Source organism: Coregonus clupeaformis, chromosome 1 (assembly GCF_020615455.1).
Source record: "Coregonus clupeaformis isolate EN_2021a chromosome 1, ASM2061545v1, whole genome shotgun sequence".
NCBI classification, from domain to species: Eukaryota; Metazoa; Chordata; class Actinopteri; order Salmoniformes; family Salmonidae; genus Coregonus; species Coregonus clupeaformis.
Window position 1 is genome coordinate 43,414,956 of NC_059192.1, and position 27,407 is coordinate 43,442,362.

Genomic DNA, 27,407 nt, shown 5'->3' on the forward strand with positions numbered 1-27,407 from the left:
CACTACCAGTCAAAAGATTGGACACACCTACTCATTGAAGGGTTTTACTTCATTTTTACAATGTTTTTGACATTATAGAATAATAGTGAAGACATCAAAACTATGAAATAACACATATGGAATCAGACAGTGTTTTTCACCACCATCAACAACACACCAAGTTATAGAATTTATTGTCGAAGAATGGTGTCGCATCCCTCCAATAGTGTTCCAGACTTGTAGAATCTATGCCAAGGCGTATTGAAGCTGTTCTGGCAGCTCGCGGTGGCCCAACGCCCTATTAAGACACTATGTTGGTGTTTCCATAATTTTGGCATTTATACCTGTACATTAACACAAAATGTGCCCCACAGGCCTTCAATTACAGTCAATTAAATGTTTATTAAGTACATGATGAAAAAATGACATTGGTAATTGGGTCACAGAACATTGTATTTTTCCATCTGTTTTGAGGTCAGTTGGGTTTGAGCTCTGTTGTTTGTAGCTCAGTTTTCACTCCTCTATCTGGGTCGAAGTGGTATTAGGCCACAAACCCTCAGAAGGGACTCTTGAGGGCCTGTAGCCTGGTCCACAGCTGCTCGATGGAGATGTTTGGCATGTTAGGGGGGTATCTGACTAGCAGGTAGGAGCCCCCCACGACAGACGCTGCCACACATAACAGGCCTTGGTTGATCACCTGAGGGGAACAAAATAATTACATTTGTTAACTGGAAATCGAATTATCCTCCATCGTTAAGACAGTGGATGAATCAAATGCATTACTATTTAAATATTGAAAAATGTGGGCTACAAAAAGAAACAAAATAGCACAATTTGAGTCTTAAAAGCACTAGAAATAACCATTGGATGAAAAGTGAAAGGAAATGTTATTACGAGAATAAAAATAGGTGTTGAAGCTAAAAACAATCTGATGACTGAAACTTAAGTCTCAGATCGATTGTCTATAGCCAAGTTAACCTCCCCTTTCATGCTCTGTTGCGCAGCTGCAGGTAAACAATGATTGAAACTCTGGTTGTAAAACTGCATTTGAAAAATTAAAGGAGTAGAGAAATAAATGTGGTAGCATTGGAAAACTAAGGTAAAAACTGCTTTCAAAATACATTTGCCAAAACTACTTTCAAAAGTGTTTTGCATTGACTGCTTGTCAGAATCAATGATTTATATATACACTAGATAACTAATAAGGGGTGCTGTGTTGAAGCCACCTTACCTCCATCTTGGCACTCCCCCACAATTGTAAAATATATTTTGGAAGCTATAGAAATGTATTTGTATTATATTACAGACACCTTAATGCATACGTTTAAATTATATTATGTGAGCTAAACATACAAATAAAAAATGAAAAATATATTTCTAAAAAATCCTTAAAGTATAATGAGATTACTAATGTTGCTGTCCCCACTACAAAAAAAGTATAATATTTAAACATGTAATATTGTCCTTATAATTGAAATACTGTAGAATTCCATTCATTCCTATGGTAGACTGCTCCTACTGGGGAGTGCCAATATGGGCGACCGATGGCTTCAAAGCCTCTCAATGGCCAATACATAGCATCAACAATCCATGGTATGTACAGTGAGGGAAAAAAGTATTTGATCCCCTGCTGATTTTGTACGTTTGCCCACTGACAAAGACATGATCAGTCTATAATTTTAATGGTAGGTTTATTTGAACAGTGAAAGAAAGAATAACAACAAAAAAATCCAGAAAAACGCATGTCAAAAAATTTTATAAATTGATTTGCATTTTAATGAGGGAAATAGTATTTGACCCCTCTGCAAAACATGACTTAGTACTTGGTGGCAAAACCCTTGTTGGCAATCACAGAGGTCAGACGTTTCTTGTAGTTGGCCACCAGGTTTGCACACATCTCAGGAGGGATTTTGTCCCACTCCTCTTTGCAGATCTTCTCCAAGTCATTAAAGTTTTGAGCCTGACGTTTTGGCAACTCGAACCTTCAGCTCCCTCCACAGATTTTCTATGGGATTAAGGTTTGGAGACTGGCTAGGCCACTCCAGGACCTTAATGTGGTTCTTCTTGAGCCACTCCTTTGTTGCCTTGGCCGTGTGTTTTGGGTTATTGTCATGCTGGAATACCCATCCACGACCCATTTTCTATGCCCTGGCTGAGGAAAGGAGGTTCTCACCCAAGATTTGACAGTACATAGCCCCGTCCATCGTCCCTTTGATGCGGTGAAGTTGTCCTGTCCCCTTAGCAGAAAAACACCCCCAAAGCATAATGTTTCCACCTCCATGTTTGACGGTGGGGATGGTGTTCTTGGGGTCATAGGCAGCATTCCTCCTCCTCCAAACACGGCGAGTTGAGTTGATGCCAAAGAGCTCCATTTTGGTCTCATCTGACCACAACACTTTCACCCAGTTCTCCTCTGAATCATTCAGATGTTCATTGGCAAACTTCAGACGGGCCTGTATATGTGCTTCTTGAGCAGGGGGACCTTGCGGGCGCTGCAGGATTTCAGTCCTTCACGGCGTCGTGTGTTACCAATTGTTTTCTTGGTGACTATGGTCCCAGCTGCCTTGAGATCATTGACAAGATCCTCCTGTGTAGTTCTGGGCTGATTCCTCACCGTTCTCATGATCATTGCAACTCCACGAGGTGAGATCTTGAATGGAGCCCCAGGCCGAGGGAGATTGACAGTTATTTTGTGTTTCTTCCATTTGCGAATAATCGCACCAACTGTTGTCACCTTCTCACCAAGCTGCTTGGCGATGGTCTTGTAGCCCATTCCAGCCTTGTGTAGGTCTACAATCTTGTCCCTGACATCCTTGGAGAGCTCTTTGGTCTTGGCCATGGTGGAGAGTTTGGAATCTGATTGATTGATTGCTTCTGTGGACAGGTGTCTTTTATACAGGTAACAAACTGAGATTAGGAGCACTCCCTTTAAGAGTGTGCTCCTAATCTAAACTCGTTACCTGTATTAAAGACACCTGGTAACCAGAAATCTTTCTGATTGAGAGGGGGTCAAATACTTATTTCCCCCATTAAAATCCAAATCAATTTATAACATTTTTGACATGCGTTTTTCTGGATTTTTTTGTTGTTATTCTGTCTCTCACTGTTCAAATAAACCTACCATTAAAATTATAGACTGAACATTTCTTTGTCAGTGGGCAAACGTACAAAATCAACAGGGGATCAAATACTTTTTTCCCTCACTGTATATACTGAGTATACCAAACATTAGGAACAACTTCCTAATATTGAGTTGCACCCCTGCCCTTTTGCCCTCAGAATAGCCTCAATTCATCGGGGCTAGACTCTACAAGGTGTCGAATGCGTTCCACAGGGATGCTGGCCCATGTTGAGTCCAATGCTTCTCACAGTTGTGTCAAGTTGGCTGGATGTCCTTTGGGTGGTGGACCATTCTTGATACACACGGGAAACTGTTGAGCGTGAAAAACCCAGCAGTGTTGCAGTTCTTGACACAAACCGGTGTGCCGTTCAAAGGCACTTAAATATTTTGTCTTGCCCATTCACCCTCTGAAGGGCGCACATACACAATCCATGTCTCAATTGCTCAATTGACTTAAGGCTTAAAAACTATTCTTTAACCTGTCTCCTCCCCTTCATCTACACTTATTTTAAGTGGATTTAACAAGTGACATCAATAAAGGATCATAGCTTTCACCTGGATTCACCTGGTCAGTCTATGTCATGGAAAGAGAAGATGTTCTTAATGTTTTGTATGCTCAGTGTACATCATTGGTCAGAATACAGAATACATGCTTCCCTCATATGGCCCTCCCAACTTCCTCAAGAGGAATATTACTCTTGCATAGAACACACAAGAAGTCGTCTAGGTAAATAGGTAAACTACTCTATTATGGAGTTGTATGATTTAGTTGTAATAATAACAGTACATGGCAAAAAAAGTAGCACTGTAAAGTTACATCCTGAGTGATAAAGTATAGGCTTTTAATTACTTTGCCAGCAGCTATACACACCATCTGAACATCAGTGTCAGCAACAATCATGCATGTCAGTTCAGTGCACACAGCGTAACATAATATATATTTAGTAGAACAGACATGCTTCTGTCTATATTAGGCTATGTCATCTCCAAACCATCTCCAAACCTTTTGTCTATGGCTATTGTCTAAAAACCAATATGAAATAAAATCGAACCAAAAAAATCCCTCCATCCTTTTTCAAGTTAAATTTCTGTGCTGTGCATGATATTCTCAAAGACCGTTGGCTATAGCCACCATCTTCTCTCCCTTTGCCTCTCTCCCATCACTTACACATGCCTTTCAGTCTGTACTTGAGTAATGTTTTGACGAAACCTTGACATCCCCCCGCATCCATAAGTTATTATACTTATTAGAAAAATGACACGTCATCAAAGATGGCAGGTCAGACAACTTGAAGCAGTGCCAGGGCCAACAGCCTCGACGAGTAACCTCAACCCCTACAAATCATCATGGCCACCCACCATACCAACATCTCTTTGTCAGACAGGGAACTATATCTTATTTTTGGTTGCAACAAGACAAGCGCCCTACTGCATAATCTTGCTGGGTCACTCTGGTTAGAATTGATTCCCCTTTTCTGACCTTGCTTTTGAAAAGATTTTTGCAAAAGCAGTAGTACCGTAGGTTAACGATTTGCGCAGTTTCAAAATGTCAGAAAGGGCAGATACACACAAAGACACAACTGTATGAAAGAAAATTCTAAATGCATGCACTTAAAGACCCTTGTACAATGAAGAATGAACGTGTGTACAATGTCCTTTCTTACTTTGTCTTGCCAGTGCCAGCGTTTTACTGCCTCATGGTACCTTGTCCTGGTAAATGTAACCTGTGAATGGTGAAACACAGAAACACAAATACAGAAACACACAAATAGACTTTTAGAATCCTTCACAGTAATGCAAACTTAAAATCGTATTAAATGTACTATCAATTGGATTTAAATGTATTACGAAAAAACTTGCCATGGTGTATAAGGGGATTATTGTCCTTGGCATGATAATGTGGAGGAAATTGTCGACGTATTTTCGGAAGAGGAACCATTTGGAATTAACATGTGACCGCATCTAAAAGGATACAAAATACATCTGTTAGCAAATCAAGCCATCTGTACTCTGGATGAATCAGATTCATTACATGTACTCATCATACTGAAAAACCCATTATTTCTCCTGTAATGCATGTCATTTTCAAAATGACCATAGACCAACCGATTTCACATGCATTACCTACAGTATCATAAACCTTGTGCTTTTTTTTTGTTGCCCTTTTGAACATTTCACCTCCACAAATGCCATCAACAAACAAGCTCATTAAAGGGCATTGGGTGCCAATTTTCTCAAGTATCTCTGTAGAGCGAATGCTAAATTTAGCTCTGTAATCTAATGGAGTGCTGCGGCTGTGTGTGTCACGTGTGATCTCGGGGAAGAATGATTACACGGCTAACGTGACAGTATACAAGGGGAGGGTAACACTAAGACCAATTACCGTCTTTGTGCACAGAGGGATGAATTAAAGGATGGATGGTTAGTGTGAGCTGGCTTCCTGTCAGCATGTGATGGAGCGTTGGCCTGCTGTCAATTACTCCGGACTCAATCAACTCAATCTCCCCAACCTCTGCCCAAAGCAGAGGGAAATGTACGTACACCTCTCTGCTGTGCCTGTGGATAGTCTCTCTGAACATCTTGGAAGACAAGAGCTATGAAAAATGAAATGACAATAATCATTGATGCTAATTAGCTGGCGATAATTGGCATAATTGAGTCTGCAAATCACGTGGGATTCAGATAACCTTTGGATTCTGTCTTAGTGTTATGTTGTCTTCTTGGTGCCACTAATTCATTCAATGTGGCATCATTAAATGTTGGAGACTATATAGATTCATCCATTTATTAATCACACACTGTAAAAGCCATAATTGAGAAATGTTGAATCGATGACAATGGCCGTTAAGCTATTGATTGATGCAGACAGAGTCCAACCTAAGTAGATAACCTATTACGTTACACAGATATGAGGTTCAGCTCACATTTGCTCTTTCATTGATTAAAAAAGTCAACACCATGCCTTTTACAGGGCTACATTATCTAAATTGAGCTTTTTCATCATATAATTCTCCAGATCCAGTGTCGCTGAAATCAGGGGTGCGTGTTCAGGGGTAAGTGCTTAGTCCCCTCCTGTACTCCCTGTTCACCCACAACTGCGTGGCCAAGCACGACTATAACACCATCATTCAGTTTGCTGACGACACAAAGGTGGTAGGCCTGATCACCGACAACAATGAGACAGCATCAGCCTATAGGGAGGAGGTCAGAGACCTGGCAGTGTGGTGCCAGGACAACAACCTCTCCCTCAACGTGATCAAGACAAAGGAGATGATCGTGGACTACAGGAAAAGGAGGGGCAAACACGCCCCCATTCACATCGACAGGGCTTTAGTGGAGCGGGTCGAGAGTTTCAAGTTCCTTGGTGTCCACATCACCAACAAACTATCATGGTCCAAACACACCAAGAAAGTTGTGAAGAGGGCACGACAATGCATTTTCCCCCTCAGGTTGCATCACCACCTGGTATGGCAACTGCTCGGCATCCGACCGTAAGGCGCTACAGAGGGTAGTGCGTACGGCCCAGTACATCACTGGGGCCAAGCTTCCTGCCATCCAGGATCTATATACTAGGTGGTGTCAGAGGAAGGCCCAAAAAACTGTCAGACTTCAGTCACCCAAGTCATAGACTGTTCTCTCTGCTAACGCACGGCAAGCGGTACCAGAGTGCCAAGTCTAGGTCCAAAAGGCTCCTTAACAGCTTCTATCTAAGCCATAAGACTGCTGAACAATTAATCAAAAGGCCACCCGGACTATTTACATTGACACCCACCCCCTTTGTTTTTACTATGCTGCTACTCGCTGTTTATTATCTATGCATAGTCACTTTACCCCTACCTACATGTACATATTACCTCGATTAACCTGTACCCCTGCACATTGATATTTTTTACTTTTGTTTATTTAGTAAATATTTTCTTAACTCTATTTTCTTAACTGTATTGTTGGTTAAGTGCTTGTAAGTAAGCATTTCACGGTAATCTCTACACCGGTTGTATTCGGCGCATGTCGGGAATAAAATTTGATCACTGTAGTTGTGCGTGGCAAAACTGGGTTGTATTCATTAGGCACGAAACCGTAGAAAACATTCTGTAACAGGGAGTAACTACTTGGAGTTGGTCATTTCCGTTTCCGTTGCAAAATGTTTGAAAATGTTTTTCGTTGCATGCCATGATGAATAAGACCCTGGTAATGGATTTTGTACAATAGCTAAATGGGTGCTCAATTACTTCGACGTAGTTGTACATGGCCAGGTCTGCGATGGCATGGTCGTCTGGGACTCGGACTCTGGTGTACTCAGGCAGAACAACACCTAAAAGAACCAGAATGAATAGAATATAATATATACAGTAGATTATACTTTATTGTCCATTGTGGTCAAAACGGAAATTTGTCTTCTGCCTTTTCCCAACAACCACAGACATACGCAGGTGCATGAAATAAAACATGTACAGTACCAGTAAAAAGTTTAGACACACCTACGCATTCCAAGGTTTTTCTTTATTTTTACTATTTTCTACATTGTAGAATAATAGTGAAGACATCAAAACTATGTAATAACACATATGGAATCATGTAGTAACCAAAAAAGTGTTAAATAAATCAAAATATATTTTATATTTGAGATTCTTCAAAGTAGCCATCCTTTGCCTTGATGACAGCTTTGCACACTCTTGGCATTCTCTCAACCAGCTTCATGAGGTAGTCACCTGGAATGCATTTCAATTAACAGGTGTGCCTTGTTAAAAGTTATTTTGTGGAATTTATTTCCTTCTTAATGCGTTTGAGCCAATCAGTTGTGTTGTGACAAGGTAGGGGTGGTATACAGAAGATAGCCCTATTTGTTAAAAGACAAAGTCCATATTATAGCAAGAACAGCTCAAATAAGCAAAGAGTAACGACAGTCCATCATTACTTTAAGACATGAAGGTCAGTCAATCCGGAAAATTTCAAGAGCAGTCGCAAAAACCATTAAGCGCTATGATGAAACTGGCTCTCATGAGGCCCGCCAGAAATGGAAGACCCAGAGTTACCTCTGCTGCAGAGGATACGTTCATTAGAGTTAACTGCACCTCAGATTGCAGCCTAAATAAATGCTTCACAGAGTTCAAGTCACAGACACATCTCAACATCAACTGTTCAGAGGAGACTGCGTGAATCAGGCCTTCATGGTCGAATTGCTGCAAAGAAACCACTACTAAAGGACACCAATAATAAGAAGAGACTTGCTTGGGCCAAGAAACACGAGCAATGGACATTAGACCGGTGGAAATCTATCCTTTGGTCTGATGAGTCCAAATTGGAGATTTTTGGTTCCAACCGCCGTGTCTTTGTGTAGGTGAACTGATGATCTCTGCATGTGTGGTTCCCACCGTGAAGCATGGAGGAGGAGGTGTGATGGTGTGGGGGTGCTTTGCTGGTGACACTGTCTGTGATTTATTTAGAATTAAAGGCACAGTTAACCAGCATGGCTACTACAGCATTCTGCAGCGATACGCCATCCCATCTGGTTTGCACTTAGTGGGTCTATCATTTGTCTTTCAACAGGACAATGACCCAAAACACACCTCCAGGCTGTGTAAGGGCTATTTGACCAAGAAGGAGAGTGATGGAGTGCTGCATCAGATGACCTGGCCTCCACAATCCCCCGACCTCAACCCAATTGAGATGGTTTGGGATGAGTTTGACCGCAGAGTGAAGGAAAAGCAGCCAACAAGTGCTCAGCATGTGGGAACTCCTTCAAGACTGTTGGAAAACCATTCCTCATGAAGCTGGTTGAAAGAATGCCAAAAGTATGCAAAGCTGTCATCAAGGCAAAGGGTGGCTACTTTGAAGAATTTGAAATAGAAAATATATTTTCATTTGTTTAACACTTTTTTGGTTCCTACATGATTCCATATGTGTTATTTCATAGTTTTGATGTCTTCACTATTATTCCACAATGTAGAAAATAGCAACATTTAAGAAAAACCCTTGAATGAGTAGGTGTGTCCAAACTTTTGACTGGTACTGTATATTCAGCTCCACCAACAAAACAAACTCATTTAGCTGGTTGTTGAGGAAGTACTTTGACATCGGGGGGAAATGGATTTGGATACTTTGGTCCTCTGGCTGTCAAAGTACATTTGCTGTGCAGTCTGTAATATTCAATGTGTTTACTCACTGAAGTCTTCGTTGAGCTGGTCCATGATTTCGTCGAAAACAAGGCAGTCTTCAAAGCCCTGGAAATAAGCTTAGTTAACTATATGTTTGAAATGACATTGAATCAAGGTGTCATATTTTATAATAAGAATAAGAATGTATACCACTTAGTGTCCTGTCCAGGGGGTGTACTTGTACATCAAGCTGCCTCAAGCCATAAAAACAGGCACTCTTGCTCCTATCAGCCGTTCCGGCTCGCACAAGCCAAGGCTACTTTCTTATACCACTTAGCAGATACTTTTATCCGGAGCGACTTACAGTATGGTGAGTGCATACATTTATAGCAAAGGACACTTCAGAAAGTATTCATACCCCTTGACTTATTCCACATTTTGTTCAGTTACAGCCTGATTAAATCGATTATTTTTCTCACCCATCTACACACAATACCCCATAATAACATATTGAAAACATGATTTTAGACATTTTTGCAAATGTATTGAAAATTAAATACAGACATATCTCATTTACGTAAGTATTCACACCCCTGAGTCAATACTTTGGCAGTGATTACAGTTGCGAGTCTTTCTGGGTAAGTCTCTAAGAGCTTTCCACACCTGGATTGTGCAACATTTTTCAAGATTCTTCAAGCTCTGTCAAATTGGTTGTTGATCATTGCTGGACAAGCATTTTCAGGTCTTACCATATATTTTCAAGTAGATTTAAGTAAAAACTGTAACTCGGCCACTCAGGAACAACTCCAGTATATATTTGGCCTTGTGTTTTACGTTATTGTCCTGCTGAAAGGTGAATTCATCTCCCAGTGTCTGATGGAAAGCAGACTGAACTCCTGAAAAACTCCCCAGTCCTTAATGATTACAAGCATACCCATAACATTATGCAGCCACCACTATGCTTGAAAATATGGAGAGTGGCACTCAGTAATGTGTTTGCCCCAAACATAACACTTTGCATTCAGGACAAAAAGTGAATTGCTTTGCCACATTTTCTGCAGTATTACTTTAGTGCCTTTTTGCAAATAGGATGCATGTTTTGGAATATTTCTATTCTATACAGGTTTCCTTCTTTTCACTCTGTCAATTAGGTTAGTATTGTGGAGTAACTACAATGTTGTAGAGCCATTCTGTTTTCTCCCATCACAGCCATTAAACTCTGTAACTGTTTTAAAGTCACCATTGGCCTCATGGTGAAATCCCTGAGCGGTTTCCTTCCTCTCCGGCAACTGAGTTAGGAAGGACGCCTGTATCTCTGTAGTGACTGGGTGTATTGATACAACATCCAAAATATAATTAATAACTTCACCATGCTCAGCTGAGGGTCCTTACAGATAATTGTATGTGTGGGGTACAGAGATGAGGTAGTCATTCAAAAATCATGTTAAACACTATTATTGCACACAGAGTGAGTCCATGCAACGTATTATGTGACTTGTTAAGCAGATTTTTACTCCTAAACTTATGTAGGCTTGCCATAACAAAGGAGTTGAATACTTATTGACTCAAGACATTTCAGCTTTTAATTTTTTTTATACATTTTTAATTAATGTAATTCATTTGTAAAATAAAATTCCAAAAAATAAACATACTTCCACTTTGACATTATGGTGTATTGTGTGTAAGCCAGTGACAAAAAAAATATGATTTTAATCCATTTGAAATTCAGGCTGTAACACAAACATTTTGGAAAAAGGGGTGTGAATACTTTGTTTATTACTTTCTGAAGGCACTGTATGTGCTAAGTGGCACAGTGAAACTATGACCTTGGCCCTATGACCTTGCTAGCGCCATGCTCGTAACTGAGCCACACAGGACCGCACAGGTCTCATATCTTCCATCCTCCTCCCCCTCTCGCTGTTCCCCTCTGTATATACTGCATATACTTCTACTTACTGCGTTCATCCCCTGTCCATAGAATGGCACCACAGCATGGGCTGCATCCCCCATAAGGACACAATTATCACTAAGGTGATATGGGGAGCACTTCACGGACACCATGGCCTGGGCTGGTAGACGGAAATAATCCCTTTTAAGAGCGTCCCTGTGAGAGAGGGTAGCAGAGAGACACACAATGACCGCTATGACATTGATATGCATAGTGTATGGTACATGTTGATTTCTTATACAGCTACACTGCATGACCTTATCCATGCGCTCTTTTCAACCATTGTATCTAATGAGAGAAGAATATGGTCATACTCTTCGGGCTTGCATTGGCAGAGGAGGGCAGCTAGGATTTGTTTTTCAACACTCAGATAGGTGTGTTATATTGTAGGTGTTACATTCTTTATTTTAATGTAACTGTGAATTTAGACAGTGGGTGGGGGATCTAAAAGTAAACAGGATTAAAGCTGTTTCTCCTGCTGCATTTCAAGTCAACCCTGAAAAGACCTATACGAGTTACACACCTCAGCTGCAACATGCAAAACTCAGCTCTCCAAGCCACATAATGGTGGGTCAGTAATTTCACACCCAGGAGACGATGGATGTGGTTCGACCTGATGCAAGAAGAAATTAAAGGGGGCCGGAGGGATGAAGGGAGGGAAGGATGGATGGAGGGATGGAGGGGAGGGAAGGATGGATGGATGGATGGAGGGGAGGGAAAGTCACTTACGCTCCTATTAGTGGGATGGCGTCGGGAAAGTATTTCTGGAAGAACTCAATGACCTGGTCGCCCGTGGTAACTTTTTCAAACTCGTCAAAAGGCATGAAGAGTGTGCAGGTGAAAGTCTTGTCCTGAGAACAAACAGTATGCAGATTAACACAGTAAGCCTAACAAATGGATGCTCCACATGAACTGATGGATGTGGTGTAGAGAGATGGTGATGTGTTAGCAGCTACCTAGCCAGCCCTGGCTGACTAGGCATCAGGCCAGCCTATCCCACGGGTCCTAGGAGTGTCGCTACCTTGGCAGCAATGCAATGTATTTTTGCAATGCAATGCATTTTTCACAATCCTCCCAATGCACCCTCGAGCTGTACTGAGTGACAGTGCTAATGTACCCTTGAATGAGGTGCTTTAACCTAGCCACACTCAAACAGAACAGCTTTTCCTCTTTTGCTGAATAGGCCAGAACGTTAATAATGGTATTAATAGTAGCAGTGGTGGAGGCTGAGAGGTGGGATTACTGCCTATCTGCTATAAACGCTTTGCTGACATTTTGTATGAGCGTTCGCCTCTGTTAAAAAGTAAGTCTCGACCTGTGGGAACCAGGGTATTTGAGAAGTGAAGATGTTGGTGAAAACGTTTAGTGACTAAAAAGTTTATTTTAGATAAAGTGAAATATCCCTGTTCACACTGTGTCCTCCTGCAGGTGATTAGCAATGTGACATATAAATATGTAATTAAAGTGACATACTGTATAACGAATATGCCAGCTCAGGTGACAATGTTTAAATGACTTTTGATATTTTCTAATGAGTCCATATGGTCTTTTACATTAGGTCTCTATGATCCCTTTCATACTAAGGCATTTTCCCGCAAACTTTACCATACCGCCTTTTCCTTATATCTGAAAGGTATTGCCGGTATCAAAGCCGAAAAATGTATCTCCACCTAATGACCTCGTAATTATTTTGGTAAACAGAGCCACAATGCTGAGGCGTCATTGGCACCACTACGCTCTTAAACTCTTGATGGTTGCTAGGCAGCGGCAGTTAACCATCCTCCTGCCAGATCTAAACTTTCCAAGGCATGTCACTTCTCCCATCTCTTCGCATAGCCCACCACTAAGCATGCACTGTTTTCTTAACCACAACTGGATGGATCCATAAATAATTACTGTGGGAATAAATATCACTGAATGATTCAAATATTGGACTAGTGTAGGCTTATGCAACTGAAGGCATATATCAAACTGTTGCTTACTTAAACTCCCAAAGTCATCCAATTATTGTAATATATTTGAAGCAATAGCCTACCTGCATGTGGTGAACTAGATTATAATTTCAGCACCGTTTTGATTGGGACAGCGCCATTACGCTGCTTTGAGACAAGAGTGGGGACTCGTCTTGATAAATCAATCAATGTCAGATTTGAGTTTTCACTGAATCGCCGTTTGGACATTGGTTAGGCTATGCTGTATCTATGCGGCAATAGTCTATATGCCAGGGGGCTAGGGTCAGTCTGTCCTATCTGGTGTCATGTGTGAACTTAAGTCTCTCTTAACTCTCTCTCTCAACCTCTCTCTCTCAACCTCTCTCAACCTCTGAATGCTCGGCTGCTGAGGTGCTGACCTGTTGCACCCTCTACAAACACTGTGATTATTATTGACCCTGCTGGTCATCTATAAACATTTCAACATCTTGAAGAACGATCTGGCTTTAATGGCCATGTACTCTTATAATCTCCACCCGGCACAGCCAGAAGGGCTTTAGAAACGTTAGCTAAATTGAGGTGAGTGCTGCTCATGCTCATCTTGTCTAGTTGGCTCATTTATTAGAACATTTTGCCAGAATGTTATGTAGTTTAACAGGTGGATTATTATGCTCTTCACTCGCAGTCGTTTTGTAGCCTAGCATACTCCTGACAAAAAAAAGCCTGTGACTTCACTGTCTTGTCTCAATCAATGTGATTTTGTTTCACTGAACCTCCGTCTGCATAGGCTATTTGGTTAATTGGTTTCTGGCTGGCCAAATAAGTGGAAGTGGTATGTATAGCTCATCTATTCATTTGCTCATCGATCACTGATCAGAAACATTTAGCATGAAATAATGTAACCTCAATCAAGTGTAGGCCTATTATTTTGCTTGAGGCAACTCCAAAAGCCTGCGGAGGTTGTGAAATATGAACAAGACTCACATGCTTATGAAAATAGGATTGCTATTATTTTCTTTTGGAATCATGACGAAGATACTCTCAATGTAGGACCCTACACCTGCTCCCTAACAAAGTCGAGTGGGTAGGAAAAAACTCTGTTTAAAAATGTCCCTTTTTTATATGACAGTGGTTCCACACAATTCCATGGCACAAGTTGTGTGGGAAAAAATATCATTTGTATTTTATTCTGTTATATTCCATTATTACCTTACTACAAAATATGTGTGTGTTGACTATGATCAGGTAGGTGTGTCTTGTCTGTTTAATGAACAAAATAATGAACTATTGATTTCATTCATTTGGACGTAACTTAATTAAACTAACAATATGCCATTCTATTGTTTTGAAAATACATTTTATTAGCCTCATAATGTTTTTTAGGACCTGCCTAAAGCCGGGTGTACACAAAATAATTTTGGCCCCGATTTCGCTATCCCAGACAAGTTTTTGAGATCGGATTGTTTAGCGTGTGCACCACTACGATGGCAGAGGAAGGCCCTCAAAATTGTCAAAGACTCCAGCCACCCTAGTCATAGACTGTTCTCTCTGCTACCACACGGCAAGCGGTACCGGAGTGCCAAGTCTAGGTCCAAAAGACTTCTCAACAGCTTCTACCCCCAAGCCATAAGACTCCTGAACAGCTAATCATGGCTATTTGCACTGCCCCCCCCACCCCATCTTTTTACGCTGCTGCTACTCTGTTAATTATTTATGCATAGTCACTTTAACTCTACCCACATGTACATATTACTTCAACTACCTCAACTAGCCGGTGCCCCTGCACATTGACTCTGCACCGGTACCCCCCTGTATATATAGCCTCCCTACTGTTATTTTATTTTACTTCTGCTCTTTTTTTCTCAACACTTTTTTGTTTTATTCTACTTTTTTATTTAAAATAAATGCACTGTTGGTTAAGGGCTGTAAGTAAGCATTTCACTGTAATGTCTGCACCTGTTGTATTCGGCGCATGTGGCCAATAAAATTTGATTTGATTTGATTTGAAGTTTTTAAAAACTACAGGAAAGACGGTCGTTTAATGTGAGAGGCTCAGCGATGTTAGGACTTTGAAAGTCGTGCAATGTACACTCGGCTTAAATTAAATAATATATTTATTTTTGATGGTTTATATTCAATGGATTTACTAAAATATACGCCCACACATCTGCACACCAGTACTACCACTCATCCCCAGCATGCCGGCATACGCACGGGAGGTATAAAAGGCGTGTATGCAGGCAATAATGTTGTTAAAATGGGCCTGTTTGTAAGGGGGTTAAATAAAAAGCAGTATATTTTACATCTCTTTAGAGACATTTTCTCATAACGTGTTTAAACTTACCTACCCTCTATTATCAAGTTTAGCACATGATAATGAAGCTGAGAGGATAGATAGAGTATGTAGACGAGGGTAAACAAACACAGTGTTCTATTTAGACTCACCAAGTTGGGCAGAGCAATCATCATGAATGTGTTGCGTGGCCATATGTGCAGATAATTGGGCTTCATGGCAAACTGGGAGCAAAGTAAAAGAAATGACGGCATTATAACAGTATAAAGAAGGTAAACACATTATATAGAACAGACACAGTAGCTTTGCAAATTGTAAACTATTTGAAACATGGGCCGTATTCAAAAATTGTCTTAGAGTAGGATTGCTGATCTAGGAGCAGGTCCCCTCTGTTCATATAATTTTACTCATTATTATCTAAAAGGCTAAACTGATCCTAGCACTGCTACTCTGAGACTGTTTTTGAATATGGCCCCTGGCCTGATCCTGTGTGGCATGTTCTGAGCATCAGAGGACCAACCTCTCCATTGATGGGGGGCATGGTGAGCTCCAGGTACCCATGGGGGATGTAGGTCTGACTGAAGTTGAAACGGCTCTGACGGAGGAACTGTTTCCGGATGGCAGAGAATGCTCCATCACACCCCACAATCAAGTCTGCCTGGATCTCCTCCTTTACACCATCAGCCCTTAGACACACCATACAGTACCACCAACATCATTCCACAGATAGATGCTATTACATTTGTAATTCATTAAATGTGATCATTTAAAAACTTCAATGTCAATAAATGTGTCAGTTTATAATTAATTTTAAATAGGGCTTATTCACTAACATTCTACCTAAGTTAATAATTCACAGCGGTAGGGAGGTTTTGCTGCTAATTTGCTTGTAAATTGTATGACACAATTACCTCAAGACCACCCAATTACAGACCTATAAAAAAATCAACCCAGAGGCTTAAAAGCAACATGTATGCTGTTGAACACACACACTAGGCTACATGCAATTAAATGCAGGAACACAGAGTCCAACCGAAAGCAATAAAGCAAGAACAAGGCAACTTTAGTCAACACTTTAGAAAGAGAGAGGGAGGTAGAGATAATGTGAGTGTGTGTGTGTGTGTGTGTGTCCGTCCGTGTGATTAGTAACTATTTACCTGAGAAAGGTCATCGACCCTGTTTCAGTGCTCCAATTGAGTAGTTTGTGGGCGAAGTTCAGCTTTGTGTTTGAATACGTCTCTGCCGCTGCAGTTACAGAACAAAGCATTAAATAATTAGACTTGCATGACACAGCAAACATTGGGTAAAACCTTACAAAAAGCCTTACAAAACCATTGTAAAAGGCTTGTATAGATATTGTTGACTGTGTAGTAAACACAGTCTAGAGCTGTTGTTATATGACATGATTGACTACATTAGTCTATTATATGACATTTACTAGTCTACTTAAACATTCATGAGTATAGCTCTTCTTGTGTGTGCATGTCAATCACATTTTAGTATACATAGTGACAGAAGGCCCTTTGATCTTCAGAGTTCAATGTGCCTGAAACTGCCCTACTGTTGATAACAGACCATGTAGTCCAGGGATGAGCAACTTTGATGGGGTTGGGGGCCACAAAAATCTGAACCCCTCATGAGGGTCACAGTCGCTCGTGGGTCTGCGTAACCTCATCCATGCCCCCCTCTTGACAGCAGATAAAACATTTTTGAGTTAATTCAGTGCAATTCTACACATTAAGAATGTTGCGGTTTAAAGCAATTCTACACATTTTGCCATGAGGCGGCGAGAAGATTTTGCATTTTTATAACTCATTTCATGCAATTTTACTCATTTTGCCATGTGGCGGAGAGGGAAATTAGCTGTTTTACATCAAACTTCCTGCAATTCTATACATTTTGAAATAGGGTGGAGAGAAATGTTTGCAGTTTTTAATATGATATTTGAGTGAGAATGACTAACATAATCAATGTGGGGCGCCATCGACCATGATAACAAGTTTAGATAGCTGGCCGCTAAACTAATTTAGCAATCTAAAAAATGTAAGCTGACATGGGCTAATTGACTGACTATCAGTGACTGACATAACAAGAGAAAAACTGCTGATTCACAACCAAATTTCAAAATTGCACCTTGTGTATTCTACTATTCTAACTGGCAACAGTAATTTGAGACCCTGACTTATCCGAGGGCCTTCAAAAGGGGTGCTGCCGCCAGTTGCCCATCCCTGATGTAGACTATTAGAAAACCCATAACAGAAACCCCTATGTGTCTCATTAGTCAGAAGAATCATCCTCTCACTAACCTATTATCTCTACCCCAAGGCTGTAGAGCTTCATTTAACATTAGGCAAACATATTTTTAGACCCAAAAACAGCCTTAGGTTTTATTAGTCGTATGTACAGGATACACATGGTATACACCGTCCAACTAAATTCTTACTTACAACAATAAGAAATAATAAAATATAAGAGTACAAACATAAAGTAAATGGCTCAGTAGAATATAATAAACATTTTTGCATAAGTATAATACATGAAGGCACAATGTATAGTCCAATATTGACACATTTTGGGGGGAAGGGGGGATTGGGGTGCAAGTGTTTAAATTGTACAGTATTTAATGTCTAAGCCTTCATGCACTTTAATGAGAACCATGGAAATATGTTAAACCCAGGGGAAATCTTCTGTATTAAAATTATTTAAAAAATGTCAGTGGTTAAGCCAAGTGGAAAGAAAAAGACATCTCTATTTAACCTTAAACTTTACAGATAGTTTTAAGACCGTACTCTTAAACAAGCACATAAGGTGAGGGAAACTATTCATATTCATCTTAATAATTTATCTTATTTAATCTTAGAAATGGCAGATTGACCTACAGGTAGATAATACAAGATTAACCTATTTGCCATTCAAGATGAGTGGATAGGCATACTGCATTTCAATAAGCACATACAATATTGAGAATCTGACATGCTCTCCAGAGCCCTATACTTAGTTAGCGAGGTAACTTCGGTCAACTCTGAGTTCAACTCTGGATAACTGGTACCACGAAAGTGGCTCACCTTTTAGCCAGGTAAATTTCTATGGCAACGAATCCTTCAGCACTAACATGCTCCTGGGCAGGCTATCTTAGGGCTAACTCCATTTATGTACATTTACATTTTAGTCATTTAGCAGACGCTCATTTATCCTGAATGAAGTGTCTGAGCCGCAAGTTGAAGACCAATGAAATCAGATTCCCTCCCTCTCGCAAAGATTGCGTCATCATCCCCTTCATTTGAAGAAGACGACTGATTAAATATTTTATTCATTAAATGTTTTTTTGTGTGTTGAAAAAGTATTATGTTAAAATACCTTTCACATTACACATTTAGTAATGACATAATGAATTTGAAACTTCACGCACAGTAAAACTTGTGTATGACTTAATATCATTATGTTATCGATAGGAGTGGGAAAAAAGGTGCTTGTGCATTGATAAGTACCCCAAAGACGGCATTAATGATAAGTAATAAAATAAAGACGGCCCTTCAACAAGCCTATTTCACACCATAGCCTGCTGAATTTGCAAGCTAACTTTTCTTTCATTTTGATTTTGTCACAAATTAAAATGTGGCACTGACTTGCCCATGGATTTATGTTTCAGCATTGCCTCAATGAAGAGTCTGGCATTCGACTAGGAATGTGTGACATCCACACGCAGTTCCAAGCCTGCTAGAGTTAGCGGCAGGCGTACAAGCAATATCCACTGTCGTAGTATGGATGAAGCCTGAGCTGGAATGTGAATCTAACTGAAGCTGGCTAGCTTTAGAAAACCCAGAGTAGACCTTTCTTCAATAGAAGTATACCCCTCAGGCATCATGGGAATAAGGATTTTCATTCTCCTACCTGACAACAGTTCTTTGTTGAGGTTGGCTCTGTCGACAGACAGGATGTGCTGAAAAGAGAACAGGATGTTACAGTACCCCTCAACTACACATAATAATGTGACCCTGTAAAACTGACACAACCACTTTTTTATACAAAAACATACTTGTCAACAAGGAATACATTTCAAATACATTTAGAAGCAATGCTCGGGAGTCTTAAAACGTTCAGTGACTGAAATGTGTGTGGGATCGGGGAGTTTGTCTATTGTCTAGTAAGAATCACTGAGTTGATAGCATGAGTAAGCCTTTGATTCAAATCACCTTCTGAAGTGTTGAGTGGATGGGATAATTGATTTAGTGGAACATCCATCGGGAGTGCACTTTTTTATCTTGTCCTTTCTACTTGAACAATTGGGTAGAATAAAATCCCTCTCTTTCCCCCAGAAGAAATAAATACTTCTCGAATTAGCTAACATGTCTTCCCCTTCCACCCCTCTCTCCATCACCACTCTCTGCCTAGCCGATCTCCCCTAATTATTTTCCAGAACTTTTTTTCTATGTCTGACTGTGTTATTCACTTTTTCTCATCTACATATCTTCCCACTTCTCTTAATGACAGAGGGATTACTGAGTTTAGTGGGCTACTATGAAGACGGTGGCCTAAATATAGTTCCCCTTTAAAGACAGAATAAGACAGAGGTTAACCCCTTTCAAAAACACGACTCCCCACAGCTCAGTGTAGACAATAGTGCTCCCCTCCCTCCATCATCATATTGCAGGGTACCTGTCCTGAGCTGAGCATCACCTTTACTATAGGGTGGAATTACAGCTCATGCCATCTATCATAGGTACAGAACCAAACAGAAACATGATGTGACAATGTTGGGAAGTTTCCACCACACTAGGCCAGACCTGGGTTTAAATATTATAATTTCAAATACTTTAGCTGTGCTTGATTGAGCTTGCTTGTTGAAATGGAATCAATACAAAATTCCGAAATGCAAACACCACCCAACTGGCACTCCCGGCAGTCTGAGGCAAACGCTTAAAGCATTTGAAAGAGTGCAAATACTATTTGAACTAATGTCTACAATGGTCACGGTGGGCTGGTGTACATTTTACGGTGTTGTCTGAAGTCATAAACCTTGTAATAGATTAAAAAGCTTCCTCTCAAGCTAAAATAAATATAACAGGTACATTGTGCTTTGTTTCAGGTCTGGATTATCACCCTCCTTGACCTCAACAGCCCATTGTGACCAAATACTATTTGTACTCTTTCAAATACTTTAAGCATTTGCTTTAGTGTGCATGGTGGGCAGTGTTTGCACTTTTGGCGATTTTTCTATTGGTTCCATTTCAACAAGCAAGCTCAATCAAGCACAGCTAAAGTTTTTGAAATGATAGGGGAAACAGCGCCACTGCCCACCCCATGGCCATTGTTATTGTTTGACGAAGCAGAGCAGGGGAGCATCCCACATTGTGGTAAAAAAAAGTGCAGTACATATGCTGCTGTTCTATCGCACGTGCAATGATGTCAGAGGGGAAAAAAACAATGTTAGTTGTTTGCAATAACTTCTTTGTTATTGTAATATCGCAAACGGACGTGGCAGTTTCACCATTAAAGATTCCAGCTTTAACTGACTATTCACACCGTGAGAACCTAAGACAGCTGTTAATTTGAAATTAAATGTAATCAAGTATTCTGGGATTGAAATAAAGGCCTGCTTTATTTAAGGGATTTTCGAGATGATGAATCATACAACCCTCATTCCCTTTGCTCCTTGTCGCAAACAAGTGTAATGATTAACAGAGTCCCTTCGGGATGGAAGAGGTCCTGTTGATTCAGTAAATCTGAGGCCACTGACCATGTTTGTATCTCTATGCACTTTCTTGGTTGCAAATGCAAGCGACGCAAATGCCACTCCAATTCATGAATGACCCATAATCAACTGTTATTATAACATTACTCAGCACAGATTCCACCACTTTGGCACTCTTTAACTGTTTATGTATTGAACTGTTTATCAATGATAAAACATAATGCAAGTCCTTTATACTGCAATTTTTTTTTGCATTGATTGAAGTACTTAGGGCAAGAAAATGGGTTTGTCCCAGTAGTGATGAGTGGAGTTAAAGTGACTTATTTTGGAGATTTAGAGATATCGATCTATTATTTTGAATGCTAGAAAGTAAACAAAAAAGTATTTAATATATTGTATAGAAAGAAAAGAAATCTAGAAAAATGTACTTAATTTATTCCAAAATGCCATATCCAAATGACACCGCAATTCAAGAACGACCCTTATGCTACAGAGACAGTGTAAAAACTACAAGAGAGTGGGAGTGACTCAATGAGTATGCTTATATGCACACTAATAATTCGATATTAAACTGATTATGGCAGTTAGTCATGTAAACACTTTACTCTGCTTATCTTAAATCGGCATAAGGTCATAATCGAAGTAAGCATACACCGATTAAAACACCTGGTTTTCTGAGCAATCTTTCAAATTATTATGACACTTAAACACCTTAATCAAAGTTACAGTGGTGTATTTGATCTGCGCATGTGCTAGCACGAGAAGCGCGAGCTTCCTTCTTTTGCGCGAGTGAAGTGAGTTCGGAAAAACTGAAAGTATCCATCTTAGAAATAGTTTTAAAATACAAACTTTATATGTCCGAACTCAGAATAAAATAGTTTTCACAAAAATAACATGGTCGCTGTGTTAGAACGTGTATTTTGATAGCCGATTATCTGCATTAATCAAAGTCCCATTATGTTGTCTGATTTCAGATGTGTCCATGTAAACAGGATTATTAGGGAAATTGTTCTTCTTGCAAAGCATGTAAACGTTTAAATCGAACTATTATATTAATCTGACTATTCACAATAATCATATCATTGTGTGCATGTAACCGTACTCAATGATGTATTTAAGATACTGTAATTATACATAAGTAATACAAAAGGCTGACAGAGTACTGTGTTACAAGATAATGGTCATACTTTGTCTTGCGTGTAGAATTAATTCTTAATCTATCTAATGGGAGTTACAGTGTGGTGTGTGTAGGCGTTACCTGGCCTTTCTTGCCATAAGGAATGGGGGACTGTGTCCCATTCAAAGAGTGGATCATTCTGGAATGCATGGGGATTCCTTTGGAGACAATCTGGAGAAGAAATCAAACTGGTCAGATTTGCTCATGAACTTTTACATTGTCAGTGTATCAACAATAACATGGTGAAAACAAACATATTGAAAAAGGAATCCAGCACTAAGTTCTCTAGCAACAACAATTGGCAAAACATTTCAAACACATCTATCCGTTCGGCCGTAGTTCAGGAAAGTGGATATTCTTGGCTCTAAATATGGGCTACCTAAGTTCATTCTGTCCCTCATCATGACTGCCCTTGAAGAGATATCTCCCTCACTAACTTTAAGCATCAGTTGTCAGAGCAGCTTACCGATCACTGCACCTGTACACAGCACATCTGTAATTAGCCCACCCAACTCCCTCATCCCCATATTGTTATTTACATTGTTATTTATTTTGCTCATTTGCACCCCAGTATCTCTATTTTCACATCATCTTCTGCACATCTATCACTCCAGTGTTAATACTAAATTGTAATTATTTAGCACTATGGCCTATTTATTGCCTTACCTCCATAACTTACTACATTTGCACACACTGTATATAGATTTTCTATTGTGTTATTGACTGTACGTTTTGTTTTTGTTTATTCCATATGTAACTCTGTGTTGTTGTTGTTGTTTTTATCGCACTGCTTTGCTTTATCTTGGCCAGGTCGCAGTTGTAAATGAGAACTTGTTCTCAACTGGCTTACCTGGTTAAATAAAGGTGAAAAAAAATAAAAAGGTTTACTTGAAAAGCTGGCGAAGCAAACGTGACCCTGTCATGCTATGGAAATGTAAAATAACATTCTGAAGCTGTGCCTGCCGAGGCATACATAACACCCCTGGTGCATCAAATGTGTGCCCAATAAAATAATATAATTGCTGACCTCAGTTGTTAGAATATAACATTTTAGAGAACTGAGTACAGGGGGCCATCCGGATGTACCCAGGGGGCCTGGTCACTTTGAATATTTCATCATTATGAATACAGCAAAATAAAAACAAAGAGCGGCTGCCTGGTTCCGTTCTCATCTCTTACGTGCTCTTGAGACTAGGAATTCAATTTCCCAAAGTGGTAGCCAAGAAGGACAAAACAGGACAGCATACCGTGTCTTCCATTCCCACTTGCTTCAATGCCTGGCGACCCCTGTGAGATAGAGCTAGATTGATGCTTCTTCCCTTGACTATTTTGGCTTGGCGGATATCTGGTCAGGATCAGAGACGGACAGAGAGATCAAACATTCAGGTATGACTATACTCAAGGGTAACATACACAAGCTACTGGTCAATCCAAATGTAATTTCTCTGCATCTGGTGAATGCTTGTGAAACCAGTGTCATATTTTGACGCATGTTTAGATTGCTGTTTGATTGCTACCAGGACAGAAGCCATTGTGCTCTGTTGTTAGGAATTTTGTAATGACTAATGACTGCATGCAGTGCATACTTCCAAAATAGATGCAGACTACTTTGTAGCTGTTCAAAATAAGAGGAAGCACTTTATATGTTGTATAATCAAGTGTTTACCGTCTCGAGATTCAAAGACCTCTACTTGAAAACCTCTTTTTGCAAAGTAGCAGGCATTCAAGGCGCCGACCTGAGAGAGGATTGAATGAGTCTGTTAAAGGCTTGCATGTTTTTGTATTAGTTTATGGTGCAGGCAGCATCTATTAGCATCTACAACCTCAAGAAATTAAGTATCACAAAATAGAAATAGATTACCCTTATTTACATTTACATTTTAGTCATTTAGCAGACGCTCTTATCCAGAGCAACTTACAGTTAGTCCTTATATTTTATAAATAGATTAGACATAGATTAGATAAATTGTTCATGTTGTGACAAGGTTTTTATAAAAGTAAATATCAGCAGCCTGTTTACATTATTCACACTTCCATTTTGATTTCTTACCAAACCACCTCCCACCACAGCTACCACTTTTTTCTTGCTGGTTGAATAATCCATTGTAGTTTATGTCGTTCTACTGGGGTCTTGCAGAGTGTCCGTTTTGCCTTTCAGTGATCTGGGACACTGAAATCAATTCCTGCCTGAGCCGATTAAATTAAAACGTCTTTCCTAGGACAGCCAGGGTTTTGAGGGGAGGAGCGACCCCGGATCTCATAAATGTCATCCTCGTAGTGGTTGGTTCGCTTTTCCTCAAAATGCAAACAAATCAGAGATAGTTCAGAGTTGAGGAATTCCCCATGAGCAGCTGAAGCGCACACAGAAACAGAAAGATTACAAGAGCCACTGGATTACACTCCTTTTACTAGGAACTGCTGTGTGAATGATCTGATAGGTGATTATGTTGTAGTAAAAAATCACTTCAATGAAAAAATTACTGCGGTCCAGTTAGGATAGCTTTTCGCTAATCAATGTTGTGAAACAAAAGAGCATAGATCCCTAACGATGCCTATACTGACATTAGGAGAAATTACACATTTACTCTGAAATTCAACCATTGGATGCTGGTTTACTTTAAATTGCTCATGCTGTATTATGATGAACTAACTTTTCAGAGATAAAAGAAAAAAAGATCCACAGAGACTAGGCCTACATGCAACTGCTGCGCAATCGCCCATCGCTGGGATCGATAAACATGAGTCTCTTGTTCCCTCTTCTGGTCATGTAAGCATAAAGCACCCACACACATTTCAGGGATAGGAACAATACTTTTTCGATTCGTATGGGTTAGAACATTTCTCTAACGATTTGATTTTAGGATTTAAAAAAGATAATGTTGCAATCGGCCAGTGATTATGAAACCTCTCCGAGTGGACACCATGAGGTTTCACAATTTTGTTGTAGCCCTGAATTAGCTCACCTGGGGCCGCATTTATAAACGTTGCATAGGCACAAAAAAAATCCCCAAAACATGCGTGCGCCAGTTTACGCAAAAGTTGGCATTTATAAGAACTGAAATTGACGTGAAAATGTGCTTATCGTGCCGCAAACTTCAGACCATGCGTACGCAGTTTCTAGTGGTTGAAGTACTGCATTGCAAGAAGGCAAAAGTGGCCTAGTAATAACCTTGTGCAAATGAGGAGTGTACAAAAAACGGACACAGACTGACCAGGTGAATCCAGGTGAAAGCTATAATCCCTTTGATGTAAATTGTAAAATCCCCTTCAATCAGTGTAGATGAAGGGGTGGAGACAGGTTAAAGAAGGATTTTTAAGCCTTGAGACAATTGCCATTCAGAGGGTGTATGGGCAAGACAAAAGATTGAAGTGCCTATGAACGGGGTATGGTAGTAGGTGGTGCCAGGCGCACCGGTTTGAGTGTGTCAAGAACTGCAATGTTGCTGGGATTTTCACACTCAACAGTTTACTGTGTGTATCAAGAATGGTCCACCACCCAAAGGACATCCAGCAAACTTGACACAATTGTGGGAAGCATTGGTGTAAACATGGGCCAGCATCCCTGTGGAACACTTTCGACACTTTGTAGAGTCCATACCCCTACGAACTGAGGCTATTCTGAGGGCAAAAAAAAAGGGCAGTTACAACTCAATGTTAGGTGTTCTTAATGTTTTGTACTCTCAGTGTATGATGACACTTATTCATAACATTTACATTTACGTCATTTAGCAGACGCTCTTATCCAGAGCGACTTACAGTTAGTGAATACATATATATTTTTTAAATATACTGGCCCCCCGTGGGAATCGAACCCACAACCCTGGCGTTGCAAACGCCATGCTCTATCAACTGAGCTACATCCCTTCCGGCCATTCCCTCCCTACCCTGGCCTGGGCCAATTGTGCGCCGCCCATGAGTCTCCCGGTCGCGGCCGGCTGCGACAGAGCCTGGATTCGAACCAGGATCTCTAGTGGCACAGTTAGCACTGCGATGCAGTGCCTTAGACCACTGCGCCACTCAGGAGCACAGTGCAGTAACAAAACAGGTAGCTAAATATAATAACAAGATGCAATCATTTGCCGTTAATGTAAACGAAAAATCGATTTATTTTATCTTTGCATTATAAAATATTTAGAAATAGGCACCTGTTTCCTATTATTTATTTCATTTCCATGGTCATTACAGAATAAATTCCTCACCTTTTCTGACTGATAGTTTCATACATCGCTGTGAAGCAGGCAATTACTTCCGTGTCACAGATTTTTGGCATCCTTCAGAATAAAAGTCCCGTCCTGTATACTTTGCAAATGAATAATTAGGGCGAAATGATGGAACATTTGCACAATTATCGATATATTGTACACTAGTTATAATCCAAAGAATAATTAAAAGTATTTATATCAGATATGTCATTTATTTGTTTATTTTTTCAAGGCTAAATGGTCAACAATGTTTTTTGTGTGTGTACTCATCATTTATTGCGCTGTCCAAAATTATCTGTACGTCGTGTCGCAGCAGTAAAAGGGGGGTCCACTCTACTCAGGAGCAGTGGCGTGTATTCATGGATGCCAAGGGAAGCCAGGCTTCCCCAAATATTTGACCAATGTTTTTGTGTTTAATAATCAATCTGTGTTTTCATAATTTTCTGTCAATTCGCAAGTGGCTGAATCTCGCCGGAGATATCATCCGAGCGAGGGAAACAGCGCCCCTCTGTCTCAGTATGTGTAGGCCATGTATCTGATGCTGTCTGGACCAAAATATTTTAACATGTAGCCGCAGTAGCATTTCATTGATTGATGCCAGCAAGCATTTGGCCTCTCTTGATAAGAAGAATGCCCCTCTCCCCACCGGTGTGATTACTACCTTAGTCACCTCATAAAAGTACTTGGGAGTATGGCTAGACAGTCCTTCTCTCAGCACATATCAAAGCTGCAGACTAAGGTTAAATCTACATTTTAGTCATTTAGCAGACGCTCTTATCCAGAACGACTTACATGGGCAATTAGGGTTAAGTGCCTTGCTCAAGGGCACATCGACAGATTTTTCATCTAGTTGGCTCGGGGATTAGAGACAGCGACCTTTCGGTTACTGGCACAACGCTCTTAACCACTAAGCTACCTGCTGCTTGGTTTCCTCTATTGTAATCGCTCCTCTTTCACCCCAGCTGCCAA

At 40.2% G+C, this 27,407-nt stretch overlaps 2 protein-coding genes across 5 annotated transcripts in view; one reads left to right on the forward strand and one right to left on the reverse strand.

Annotated features, from left to right (window-relative positions):
- Window positions 1–30: 30 nt before the first annotated feature.
- On the reverse strand, window positions 31–24,428 carry LOC121569138 (kynurenine 3-monooxygenase). The gene is made up of 15 exons (XM_041879808.2): window positions 24,287–24,428; window positions 23,903–23,972; window positions 23,484–23,581; window positions 22,318–22,407; window positions 19,259–19,307; window positions 16,525–16,612; window positions 15,888–16,053; window positions 15,520–15,591; window positions 11,873–11,994; window positions 11,152–11,299; window positions 9,264–9,321; window positions 7,330–7,412; window positions 4,961–5,062; window positions 4,765–4,824; window positions 31–676 (listed from the first exon to the last, which is right to left on the reverse strand). Exons 1-15 carry the CDS (start codon window positions 24,338–24,340, stop codon window positions 536–538), a joined length of 1,401 nt encoding a protein of 466 aa, XP_041735742.1. The 5' UTR covers window positions 24,341–24,428; the 3' UTR covers window positions 31–535.
- The window catches only part of ide (insulin-degrading enzyme), a 73,582-nt gene continuing 69,722 nt past the window's right edge, over window positions 23,548–27,407 (forward strand). The window contains exons 1-2 of one of the 4 annotated variants that reach the window (XM_041879758.1): window positions 23,548–23,622; window positions 24,895–25,003. In XM_041879758.1, coding sequence (XP_041735692.1) covers window positions 24,933–25,003 — 71 coding nt within the window. In that variant the 5' untranslated portion in view covers window positions 23,548–23,622; window positions 24,895–24,932. Of the gene's footprint in view, window positions 23,623–24,591; window positions 24,675–24,754; window positions 25,004–27,407 lie in introns of those variants that run through there. The other 3 variants (XM_041879750.1, XM_041879783.2, XM_041879741.2) reach the window with 3 other exon arrangements.